At 36.1% G+C, this 13,342-nt stretch overlaps 1 protein-coding gene across 3 annotated transcripts in view; it reads left to right on the top strand.

Moving 5' to 3' along the window:
• ABCA6 (ATP binding cassette subfamily A member 6) overlaps window positions 1-13,342 on the top strand; it is a 59,113-nt gene that overhangs the window by 16,893 nt on the left and 28,878 nt on the right. For all 3 annotated transcript variants that reach the window (XM_040640322.1, XM_040640323.1, XM_008693686.2), the window contains 9 exons: window positions 357-522; window positions 2,615-2,673; window positions 5,789-5,899; window positions 6,515-6,690; window positions 6,893-7,012; window positions 7,264-7,402; window positions 7,949-8,039; window positions 9,136-9,275; window positions 12,438-12,554. In XM_040640322.1, coding sequence (XP_040496256.1) covers window positions 357-522; window positions 2,615-2,673; window positions 5,789-5,899; window positions 6,515-6,690; window positions 6,893-7,012; window positions 7,264-7,402; window positions 7,949-8,039; window positions 9,136-9,275; window positions 12,438-12,554 — 1,119 coding nt within the window. The remainder of the gene's footprint in view (window positions 1-356; window positions 523-2,614; window positions 2,674-5,788; window positions 5,900-6,514; window positions 6,691-6,892; window positions 7,013-7,263; window positions 7,403-7,948; window positions 8,040-9,135; window positions 9,276-12,437; window positions 12,555-13,342) is intronic.

Here is a 13,342-nt window from a genome sequence, read left to right on the forward strand (position 1 = left end):
CTTAAGTTCACAAACATGTTTCAGTTGTTTCTATTTGCTGATTAGGGCTTTCCCCCTAAATATTTGGTTTCATTCATCCTAAATACCTTTGAGATCACATTTTTTCAGAACTTTGGTTTATATATACTTTCTTCAAAGTTCTATTATGTTGTTTAACTTTTGGGATCATATGTTATTTCCTTTGAATTTTCATTTTTACTTTATGACAAGTTTTGTTTTCAATAATAGGAAGTTAGAAAAGAATTTCTCTACGATGCTTAAAAGTTTAAGATACTCTGCACTATTTTGAATAAGGCTTCTTTACTCATTGTTCTAATATGACTGATCCAATATTTTATTGCCTCTTGATTAATTAGATGGAGATGAGCGCCATTATTCTCCATTATTTTTCCTGAACTCATCTTGTTTCCAACATCAGAGGACTAATAATAAGGTCATCGAGAAAGAAATAGATCCTGAGCATCCCTCTGAGGATTATTTTGAACCAGTTGCTCCAGAATTCCAAGGAAAAGAAGCCATCAGGTATTCACTCTTACAGCAACATGTGGGTGCAAGGCAAATTAATTACTGACCAACAGCAGCAGGGTGAGCCTGGGCAAAATATTGAAGAAAAAATTTGTCTTTGTGAATGTTACTTTGAACTCTTCCACGTGACCACCAATATCTCCTGACTGCTCCTTGAAAGGAAAATTCTCTTTGCTTGGCTCCATATAATGTTACCACATCACCCTCCACCTTATCTCCCTCCTTATTTCTGTGTTGATTCCCCTTTTCACAGGTGCTCTCGCCTTTATAACCAATGAGCACTTCCTCTTTCCCTAGCCACCTGTTAGCTATACACATCTGGAAGTATAGAGAAATTCATGCAGAGTTCTAACCAGAACCAGTATCTTGGCTATGTAAAAATATCTATTTTTTTATTCACAGCTGGCTCCCTCTCAGCTATTATCCCCCTCCCAATTTTCCTTCTCTGGGGGCATTTGTATGCACAACTATCCATTTCTATAACTTCTGCTTATTCATGCAGCATTCCCAGAACATAAGCAGAATGTCTGCCCCAAACAAATGGCTGTCTTCATCTCTGAAATCCAGAAGCAACCGGCTGCTCCTAGATGGAAGTTTCTTTATTAAAATAAAACATAAAACCCCCATTTCAATGGGAGTCCATCCCCCTGTGCAAGGAAAGGCAGCGATAAAATACCCCGTCAGATTCAATACCTTTTAAGCCTTTCTCTTTTTATGTTTCCTGACTCTTTGGTTAAACCCCCACTGCCAGCATCCTGGTTGGATAGATTTCCTTATGTTTATTTTGACCTGTGCTCAGAGAAAAGGGTGGCTAAATTCTGTTTCCCTTTGAATTTGAAAATGCATTGTACATGATCTTATGTAGTCATGACATCTCTAATCTGTTGAGCCTGGTTCCTACCTTGTCCTGCATTAGTTTCCGTTGGGATTCTAATGTGCATTCAAGTTCGGTAATCACTCATTTAGAGAGGTGTGTGTGTATGTGTGTGCATGTGTGTGATATTCAGATGAAACCTTTAGATGTGGGAGCCTGATGCTCAGGGAAAAGGATAGGGTCAACATTAGGTTGGTGTTGAAACCATGATGATCAATAAGATAACCCATCAAGAGAGTCTAGAGTGAAAAGACCATAATGTACATGGAGAACCTGTGGAACACCAAGATGATGTATTTGGCAGAAGAAGAGGACCTTTCAAGGAAACAGAGAAGGACGCGTCGGGATGAGCACTGGGTGTTACATGCAACTAATGAATCATTAATCACTACAACAAAAACTTATGATGTACAATAAGCTGGCTAACTGAACGCAATAATTTTAAGAAGGAAACAGAGAAAGGACATTTAGAAAGATAGGAGGGAAACCAGTAAGTCAAATGTTACCTTGAATGTAGGCACTTTCAACAAGGACAACATCACCAGTAGCAACTCGTAATCCCATAAGTAAGGCTAGAAAAGTCTTTGTTACATTTGGTGATTTAGGAGGCCTCTAATGATTTTAGTATGAAGAGGTTCACTACAGTAATGGACTCAGAAACCAGAGCAATTGAGGAGAAAGTGAGAAGGTGGACATGGCAAGTTTATATTCTTACTTTGACAAAAATGTTTAAAAATATGGAGAGGAGAGAAATCTGATTGAATCCAAAGCAGAGTTACGGGCCAAAGGGAAACTATCAGAGAGGAAACTATAGAAAATGCAGGTGATAGAAGGTCTGATTAATGAGCAAGTTTGAAGGGAATGGGGGTGGGGTGGGAGGTGATAGTCAAAGAGTACAGATAAATGAGCTGATCTTGTACAGAGGAGGAAACACCAAGTATTCTAGGGCTAGAGAAAGAAGTGAGAACAATTTCAAAGTGTTCTGCTTTTCTAAAGCAAAACACTAATCATTTTGTTGTAACTTTCCAAAGAGACACTTTCATTTTCTCTCTCAGGGGAAATGATTAATCAAAAATAAGTCTTTGTCTTTCTGAGTACACTGGTTATGCCATCCCCTACTTCTCATAAAGAGGTTGATGGATCTATCACTTTGACTGGGGTTGTTCCTGATCCCTACTCTGTGTTGGCTGAGTAACACCACTTCTGTCATTTCAGGATCAGAAATGTTCAAAAAGAATATACAGGAAAGTCTGGGAAAATGGAAGCATTGAAAGGTAAAGACAAACATTGTCTTGTTGACTTCTTTATTACAAAAAACGGGGAAAATTCCGTGTGAAAACTTTGTGAATGTAGATAAGCAAAACGGAAAAAGAAAACGATACAAACAATCTAACTCCATCCCTTGGAGATTAACCGTGATTAAGAGCTGGCTATAACATCCTTCTGGATGTTTCATGGATCTATTAATTTACAAGAATGGGGTCATGCAGTGAAAAGTGTGATTTCACTTTGTTTTTAAAGATGAGTTTGCAAAAAACCATATTGTATTTCATTTGCACCGTGAGGAAAAAACATCTAGACTTAAAATTTATATATTTTTTATACCAGCCAGGGAACCTACGTAGTTTCTATGTACCAGTGAGATTAACTAAAATGAGACGAGTAACACCACTGACCATGAATTAAATTTCACAAGTCGCTATCCCCAGGGCAAACACAGTTATAATTTTGAATCAACCAATGTATCTGATACTAAATTCTAACAAATATAGTTTTCTATAACAAGCATTGAAGTAAACATCCAAGTTAGTGGCTGCATTTCATAGAGGACAGCTTGCTTTTATTAATAATGGTTTTTAAGAAGACTGTAATTGATTTTTTACAAGAGAAGGAAGCCTTAAAAGTTACAAAAGCATAACCACAGACCTCCCCTAAGGTTGAGAGTTCTCATCATGTGCATTGCATTTACTTTCTAGCAGATAGTATCCCTTAACTCGATCTTATTTATTCCTCTGAGATCATTTCTCACTTTGAGAGTTTCCTGTACCTGGGTCAGCAAATTTATTCTCACCCCAGATTTGTCCATCCAATGCCATCTAGATCTGTGGTCTCTTTCTTTAATTTTAGCCAAGGATGTATTTAAGTACTTTTTAAAATTGTCATTTCAATTTCCAGAGTGCATTATGAACTACTTTTGTACTCATCAATAACCACGAACTACTTTTTACATCTAGACATCTTCAAAAAAACCCTAAAAATGAAAAACAATGAATATTAGTGCATAGAAAACTATATGAAATCACCAGTTACAGCTGCTCTTTGGGAAGTAAGGGGGGAGCTGCACTCTCTCCACCTTCTCTCCATGCGACTAGCTCCTGTAGTAACTTTGGAACCTTCGGGAACACACTTTGAAGTCCTTACCTACAGCCTATCTTTCAGTGGCTGACAGGATCCTGTTGTATGGCTACCTCGATTTCCTTACACTCGTGTACAAAATTTGGCTTGTTTCCAATTTTTCATTATCATAAAAAAACTGTAATAAGCCTTCTTGTTCAATCTTTGTAAATATCATTATTTCCTGTATATAAATTTCTAAATGTAAATTATTCAAAGAGACTATGTTTTTAAGCTTCTTATTCATATTTCAAATCATTTCCCTTCAAACTTATAAAAATTTATACACTTGTGGGAATAACAATAATTAACAACAACAATAATATTAATAGCAACAAATGCTTAAAGTTTATTGAGTACTTACTGTGTGCTGGCAACTATGATAAGTGCTTTACACAGACTTTTTTTTCATTTAACCCTATGAGATACATAGTATCTCATACAAAATCTCCCATTTTGCAGATGAAGAAACTGAGGCTTATATTTCTTTTTTTTTTTTTTCCAGCTAATATAGATCAGTTCCAAGATAGGTATCATCAGTTTTCTGTTACCCTGGAAAACACCATTTTTTTTCCATTTAAAAACTTAAGTAAATGTAAAATTTGTTGACATATTTGTTTAGTTGTCCCAATATTATTTATTAATTCATCTTCTTGATGACTTTAAAAGGTTGTTTCTTTAATCCTTTTTTTTTATGTCTACTTCGCTCCATCTTAGGCTTCTTTTTTCTTCTATCAGTCAGTGTATCCTGGAGTAGTAACATTATTTTAATTATGATATTTACTCCACTGGTTACTGTATTACTAACATATTATTTTAATTACTATAGTTCTCCAACATTTTTTTAAAGATTTTATTTATTGGAGAGAGAGAGACAGGAGAGAGAGAGTGAGAGAGCAAGAAGGGGGATCAGAGGGAGAAGGAGAAGCAGACTCCCTGCTGAGTGGGGAGCCCAACATGGGACTTGATCCCGGGACCCCAGATCATGACCTGAACCAAAGGCAGATGTCCAGCCAACTGAGCCACCCAGGCTCCCTGTTCTCTAACATATTTTAATACCATGTAGTCAAAACTAATATCTTGCTATTCCTTAATTTTTCTTAATTATTTGAGCTAATTTTTTTCAATTTTTTAAAGAATCTTTTAGTAGAATTTTAAGTGAGAACTTAAATGGATTGTATTATAATAGGAAGGATTTTCTCTTTAGATGTAATTATTATTACCAGCACATTTAATAGCTGTTTAGTTTATCCAAGATCATCCAGATGGAAATGGATGAACTGGAATTCATCCCAGTTGTTAATTAATTTCAATAATGTTTGAAAGTAGGTCACATAATTTAATTGAAGGAACCTGATCTCTTAGATATAACATAAAATTCTTATTTTATAAAATTATAAAATTTTATCCAACAACTTTTCATAACAGAGTTTGGTTTTCACTTGGTGGTAAAGAAAACAAACAAAAAAATAGTAAAGGATTCTTAAATAAATGATTTTTTTCCTACCGACCTCTAAATGCAAAAGGTTTGTAGTAAAAGAATAGAAAATTTATAACAGGGGAAAATATACAGTTTTGGTGAATATATTTTGGAAGGTAATTAATGCCATGAAAAATGTTTATCATTTAACATTTGCAAATGTAAGCTAGGAAAGAATAGAGTATGATCAAAATCCATATATATATGTATGTGTGTATATATATATATATTTACATGTTCATATATGCACATGCATATACACAGGAAGAAAGTGTATTACAGTGTTAGTATTTGAAATTATAGTTAAATTTATCTTACGTGGTTGTATTTATTTTACAAACATTCTACAGTAACCAGGTTATTTTAGCAGCCAGGAAAATATTGGATATTATATGTTTTAAACTATTTAAATGCTTGAGAATATACAACTAAAATAAATTTTTTGTTCTACTCTTAGAACCAGCTCTTTTTAATGCCCTCTTATTTATAATGCTAATATTTTATTTTAAAAATAGACTTGCTCTTTGACATATATGAAGGTCAAATCACAGCAGTTCTGGGTCATAGTGGAGCTGGCAAATCTTCATTACTGAACATCCTTAATGGGTCGTCTGTTCCAACAGAAGGTGAGCAAAAAGAAATTTCTCAAAGGCAAGATGCCCAGAGGTCATATGTTGCCTTTCTTATTTTAAGGTTAAAATGCTTAAGAGAAAACAGTGTTTATCTAACATCGTTTACCAGACTATAGGGTTTTTTTTTAATGTTTTTTTATTATATTATGTTAGTCACCATACAGTACATCCCTGGTTTCTGACGTAAAGTTCGATGATTCATTAGTTGTGTATAACACCCAGTGCACCATGCTGTACGTGCCCTCCTTACTACCCATCACCAGTCTATCCCATTCCCCCACCCCCCTCCCCTCTGAAGCCCTCAGTTTGTTTCTCATAGTCCATAGTCTCTCATGCTTCAGACTATAGGTTTTTGAATATACTTTATATTTCCCAAATTTTTATGAAAATCATTAGCCTTATTCCATTGCTATGTGATATTCCAGAGAAAAGATATTCCATCCTGAACATATATTTATGTTAATATTAATTTGTAGTTGTTAATACATTGTGAAGTCGTTATTTTAGATATTTGTGAATCTATGCCAATATTTTCCTGAATAAGATCTCTAAGCATTAATAAAACATATTATCTTACCAATGTTAAATTATTTTAACGTCTATTTTTAGGATCAGTTACCATCTATAATAAAAATCTCTCTGAAATGCAAGACTTGGAGGAAATCAAAAGGATAACTGGTGTCTGTCCTCAATTCAATGTTCAATTTGAGGTGCTCACCGTGAAGGAAAACCTCAGGCTGTTTGCTAAAATAAAAGGGATTCAGCCACAGGAAGTGGAACAAGAGGTAAATGGCCATGCTTGGATTAGCAAGTTAAATTTGCCAAGTTAAATCATGACCACAGAATTTGCCTTAGTGATTTACCTGCCCTGTTATGAATACAATTTAGGTAGTGAGGTCCTATAAAAAAGATCCGCTGTAATGGACAGTTAAAATTGTAAAATATGAATTGTCTTGGATTTTAAGCTTTGTGTGTTTTCTTGCATAGGTACAAAGAATCTTATTAGAATTGGACATACAAAACATTCAGGATAACCTTGCTAAACATTTAAGTGAAGGACAGAAAAGAAAGCTGACCTTTGGGATTGCCATTTTAGGAGACCCTCAAGTAAGTGCGATTCTGCATGCCGCGGAATGCAGATTGAGTAGTAAGAAGTCAAGCTCTTCTTTTATCTCTAAAAGTAGTAGAGATTTCATTGTAATGTATCAGGACAGAATCTGCTGTTAAACTATGAATGTAAGTATATCCGACCTAAATGGTTGGAGAGTTATTATCTGATTTATTATTGTTATCCATGCTACCATGTGGGAAGAGTTAATGTGGGAGAGATATATGTTATACATTTTCATCCTCTGTAGATTTTGCTATTAGATGAACCAACTGCTGGGTTGGATCCCTTTTCAAGGCATCGAGTATGGAGTTTCCTCAAGGAACGCAAAGCAGGCCGTGTGATTCTCTTGAGTACCAATCTCATGGATGAGGCTGACATCCTGGCTGGTATTTGTTGGTTTTATCTCAGTTTTATAGTAAAGAATTTGGGAAATGTATATTTCTAGGACAAGCACTGTGCTCCCAGGACTTTCATGTGTGCTCCATTCCATAGTATTCTCGGGAATGACAAGAGTCTAATCCCCGCCTAGAATTCCTCACTGACTGTACATTTGCTAGATTGTGACCACTAATAAAATATTGTAAGGCTTTTTTTGTTTCAATTAATTTAAACATTGAAATCAATATATATCTGGTTGAAAAATATCCACTTATTCTTTAGCATACAGAATGGAAAATATGCCAATGTAACTTCTGGTTTTTTTTTTTTTCAAGAATTATTGTAAGGCACAGAAATAGACTGGAACACATAAGCTTATTTTAAATGCATCAATTTTAATGTGTATTTCAAATTTCTTAATGTACATTAGTTACATTTGTTTCCTGTAGCGCACTTCTCCTTTGGAAATCTGAGCGTTGTCTTCTCACCTATATTTTCTAGAGAGAGAAGAAATGACTCCCATCATCCTTTCTTTTTTGCTTCTTTTTAATCAGATAGAAAAGTGATCATGTCCAATGGGAGACTGAAGTGTGCAGGGTCTTCTGTCTTTTTGAAGAGAAAATGGGGTCTTGGATATCACTTAAGGTAAAGACTTTGGGGATAGTTTGGATATATACATATATATCTACACACATATATATATATATGTATGTTTTCTTTTTTTTTAAAGATTTTATTTGTTTATTTGAGAGAGAGAAAGTGCATGAGTGGGGAGTTAGGAGGGGCAGGGGAAGAGGGAGAAGCAGGCTCCCACTGATCAGGGAGCCAGACATGGGGCTCCTGGATCCCAGGACCCCAGGATCACAACCTGAACAGAAGGCAGACACTTAACCGAATGAGCCACCCAGGCACCCCATATATTTGTTTTCAATGCTGGTATATCAAAAAGGCAGACAATTAGGAGGGACAGTTGACCTTGTGCTTCATCTTTGTCAAACTATTAGCTAGTGTTTCCCAAATGTTTTTCCTGCTTTTATTAATGCTAATGATAAGCAAAATTTCAAAGGTATAAGCCCAGGCTTACAGATCCCAGCAGGGCTACTTCATGGACTGCTGTCTAGGTAGCCTCTCTGGGCATCCTAAATCTCTCTCTTCTTCCCACCCTCTATCTCCCTCTGATGATCTTGTAACATATTTTCATTCTTTCATTGGGCACAAAATCAAATAATTTCAGAAGCTAGTATCAAAAATGGGAGAGAGTAAAGAGCACTGTATCTAACAAGAAAGTGTGTCCAGGTGAAAAGAATTTTTAAAAACCCAAACCAAAAACCCTATGGCCAAACAAAACATGCATGTAGACCAAACTTCCCTATTAGTCACTAATTCCTGATATCTACACAATCTGGTGTAATTATTTTCCTTAAGCAATTTCTTCTACCTAATGTACTTGCCTTGCTCTGTTTATCTTCCTACTTGAAATATAGTTTAACTTACAGCATGCATTCGTTTGTATATTTGTAATTGTTCTGAATTTATACAACTCCTCTACATAGATCATAAGATTTTTTCAAACTGATGGCATTATTATTATTTCTGTTGTTGTTGTTGTTATTCACTCATTTTGTTTGTTCCCTAAAGCCAAGTAAGGTAGTACTCAGAGGCTAGGTATTCAGTAAAAGCCCTTCTTTTGTGATAGCAGTAGAGAAAACACAAATCAATGATCTTTTCTTTTAAATATTAGTTTGTACAGAAATGAAGTATGTGATCCAGAAAAAATAACATCCTTCATTAATCATTACATCCCTGATGCTAAATTAAAAACAGAAAACAAAGAAAAGCTTGTGTATACTTTGCCCATGGAAAGGACAAATAAATTTCCAGGTAACTTAAATATGATTATGATGGAATGAAATTTGGGAACAAGTGTTCACCTCATTATTACAGCTTTCATTATTTAATGGATTTGGATTTTGTCTTGGGTTGGGTTCCCTAAAAAGCAGAACTTGAAATGAGGACTTGAGTTCACCTTGTTTGGTAACTGATGCCTAGAAACACCAGGAGGGAATGGGGACATGAGAGTGGGGAGCGAAGGAGGCAAGGGAAGTTTGCATTATTGAGCAGGTGGTTGCAATATGAAATTGAGATGTAATAACTTTGGAATAAATAACCGAATAAGTGAGCAAGGGGCTCAGTGTTATATCAGGAGAGGGGTGAGAAAGCTGGGGTATTTATTTGCCACTCCCTACCCTTCACTGGTTGAGATGCTTTCAGGAGCATTAATTTTCTAACTCATATGGCTTGTACTTAACATGAGCTTAGCATACATCACAGCCCAGAACAAAATGCCTTTTGGCAGGTGTTAATAAGCAGATTTATTGTGTATAAGTGAGTACAGAAGGGATGGGGGCAGGGTTTCAAGGTGTCTGCTATAGGTTCCCTTTTATATTTTAATTTAATTGTGTGTATATATATTTTGCAGAAAAAATAGTTAATTTATTCAGCAAAAGTATTCACCATAGGTTCCCAGTCTGCTGAGTAGCAGTCCTAACCTAGGATTTGTTTGATAAGTAATTCTAATATTAGCTAACTCTTTGTACGATGTTTGCCATGAGTCAGGCACTGTTCCTAATAGTTGCATATATATCAACTCATTTAGTCTTACAACTATTCTGTGAGGTTGGTGCTATAGTCTTCCCTGTCTTACAAATGAGGAAATATATGTCTTTTTTAATTTAAAAGCTTCCTTTTTATCTAAACATTTAGTTTATTAAAGGTTTAACTCTCTGCAGGCCTGATTTAAAGAGGCTCATTTGTATGATTCAGTCTTATTAAGCAAATACTCAGGAATTCAGATTTAGTCTCACCTCCAAATAAGGCAGCTCTCCGTGTCCTTGTAGGAGCTGTAAGGTGGTGTTCTCAAGTCGATAGGCTATACTGTGTTATTCTGTCCAGTGAGATACAACTAGCCTTTTTTTGGTTGGGGAAGGAAAATAGTGAGTTATATGTTGATACCACCATGAGAACATGTCACACCAGAGTCCCTGGTGTTGATGTTTTGGTCTATGACAGCCTCTTTATTCTGACCCTAGGCCTCTGCAAGTCCAGTGACATTCTTATGTCCTATAGGAAATACGAAAGATAATAGTAAATGTTTATTGGGAACCTATTACATAAAAGGCACTGCTTGAGGCACTAGAGATACAGAGTTAAATAAGACATCTGAGTCCCTACCCTCATGGAGGGTACATTCCATTGGGTGGGGAGAAGTGGACACACACAATAAGCCAAGGTATATTACATTGTATAATGCAATAATAAACAAAGTCATATGGTTTAGAGAGAAAACTCATGTCAGGCTGGGGTTTATATAGATTGCCAGAAGTACAAAAGAAGAAAACGATCAAAAGCATTCCAAGCAAAGGGAGGAAAGAGATGTCTGGAGTGCAGTGCATGCGGGAGGAGACTGGCAAGTGGGGATGGGTGAGGTTGTAGGGATAGATGAAGGTTTGTGCATATAGAGCTTCAGAGGCTGTCATGTGGTGTTTGAATTTTATCTTAAATGCACTGAGAAACCACTGAGAGTCATTAAGTGGGGAATTGATGTGATGTGACTTATATTTTCATTCTCTGGTTATAAAAGAGCACTCTGGATATAGAAGAAGAGTAGGCACTGGGAGACCAGCCATGTGACCATGTCAGACTTACAGGGGAAAGATGTTGATCCTTGTGCTACCATGGTGCCAGTTGAAAGATGGATGAAAAATCCAGAGGGACTTCTAGAATTTTGGCTCAAATCACCAGGTGGAAGATGGTGTCATTTGTTATAAAATGATGAGAGAGACAGTTGGGTAGGATGGAGAAGGAGGAATTAATGTTCTGTCTTAGAAATGTTTGCTTTGAGATGCTTCTAGACTTCAAAGTAGAGATGTCAAGTGGCTAAGTATACAGTTGGTTATGGGATATTGGAAGTCAGAGAACACTCAAAGTGAGAATTGAACTTGGGAATCAACAGCATACAGATGGATTTAATGCAAATTTGAGTGTATGGAAAGAGTGTTTGAAAAGAGAAGATGATCCAGGACTGAGTCCTCAGGAGAAAGTAGAGGAAGAGTCAGAGAATGGTGGAAATCAAGAACCCCCCATGAACTGGAAGGAAAAACAAAAGAATATGTATGTTTCTATTAACTCAAGGGAGACAGTGTTTGTAGAAGGATGAAGTAGTCAACAGCTTCAAATGTCCCTGAATGAGAGAGAGAAAGGGTTAAAAGAATTGTTAAAAAGCTCTTGTCCATTGAATTTAAAATGTGGAATCATTGATGACCTTGGCAAGAACAGTTTCTATGGAGGGATAGGGATAGCATTTGGATTTGTGGGGGTTCAGTTGAATAGGATGTGACAAATTAAAAGTGGTAGACAAACCTTTGAGCCATGGGTGCATGTGTGTAGTGGGAGGCTGGGGAGGGGGGAGATTGGGTTTTTGTTTTTGTTGTTGTTTTTGTTTAACGGGTTAACTTATAGCATTTTGCCTGCTGTTTGGAATGGCTCAGTACATGTAGGAGAAACTGATGATACAGGCCAGAAAAGGGCAGGAGATTACTTTAGGAAGTCCTCAAGATGCCAGAATGGAATGGAATTCAGAACACAAGTCAAAGAGGTAGCCTTGGAGGGCGCAGCTCTAAGTCTTCCACCTGTACAGAACCAAGACCCAGAATATGGGTAGAAATAAATGTTGATTTGTGTGGAGGTGAGAAGATGATGTTTTTTCTGATTGCTCGTATTTCCTCAAAGAAGTGTTCTGGAAGTTCATGAGCTGAGAATATAAAGTAGAGTACAGATGGATTGAGGGTAGAGGGGAAAGTTCTGACATATTCATTTCAGAGAAGAAGAACATTTTAATAAAATGTTGCTTTTGCTTCCTGTGATATGCCAAAGACATATTTTTCTGAACAATATTCTGGATCATCTTGTAAATAAGTGTTAATTTACTGGATTTTGTTATCAATGTGATATTTAAAATGTATCTATTCCGGTCTGTTGCCTTAGACCTTTTCAGTGATCTTGATAAGTGTTCTGGCCAGGGTGTGACGAGTTATGACATTTCCATGTCAACTCTGAATGACGTCTTCATGAAACTGGAAGGAAAATCAACTATGGAACAAGGTAAATTCATTGTATAAGTAACAGAAAATCAATTTCCAAATAATCATGTATTAATTTAGTATTTTATAATGCATTAGGCATGATTTACACTAAAGAATATGAGTAATTCCAAATTTGACTGCTGTTTGGGAAGGGTTGTATTGTTTTCTAACATCATTACTAGGACTGAACACAGATCCCTTTTTGGAATATAACAAATTTCTCTTTGCAAACTATTTGCTTCCTATTTCAGCAGTTTTCTCCTATCCCCAGATGCTCACTGCTCCTTGGATATTCTGAGGATGTGAAAGGCTCTCAATCAAGGTCGTGAAGTCTGAGCAGATATTTCTTATAAAAATTGCTCTTAGCTTGTTCATGTTGAAAATTTCACTAAGGTCTTAATGGAGAAAAAGCTAGGGTCATCTCCTGTGTATTTTAATGGATAGTAATAATGAGAAGGACAGTTATTTAGGGAGCCTCTATCCAGAACCTTTGATCAATGTGTGGATATAGTGCATTACCTTTCTACAAAAACCTTTCCAGCAAAAGGCATTGGCACCATTCTACATAGGAGAAAACTAGACCTAAGAGCAGTTATGTGATTGGTCCTAAATCGTGCCACTTACAAATCATGTATTTGGGAATGAGATACAGGTCTGGTGGCTTCAGAGCTCGAAATCATTCACCTACATTCTGAAATTACTGACAGCTTAATAGCTGACATTTAGGCATCAACGATTGGCTATTTCAATGGAGAATATTTCTTGAAATCCCTCAGAATATTGTTATATATGGGACCTTCTATACCT

This window comes from Ursus maritimus, unplaced genomic scaffold (assembly GCF_017311325.1).
Source record: "Ursus maritimus isolate PB19 unplaced genomic scaffold, ASM1731132v1 scaffold_24, whole genome shotgun sequence".
Classification (NCBI taxonomy): Eukaryota; Metazoa; Chordata; class Mammalia; order Carnivora; family Ursidae; genus Ursus; species Ursus maritimus.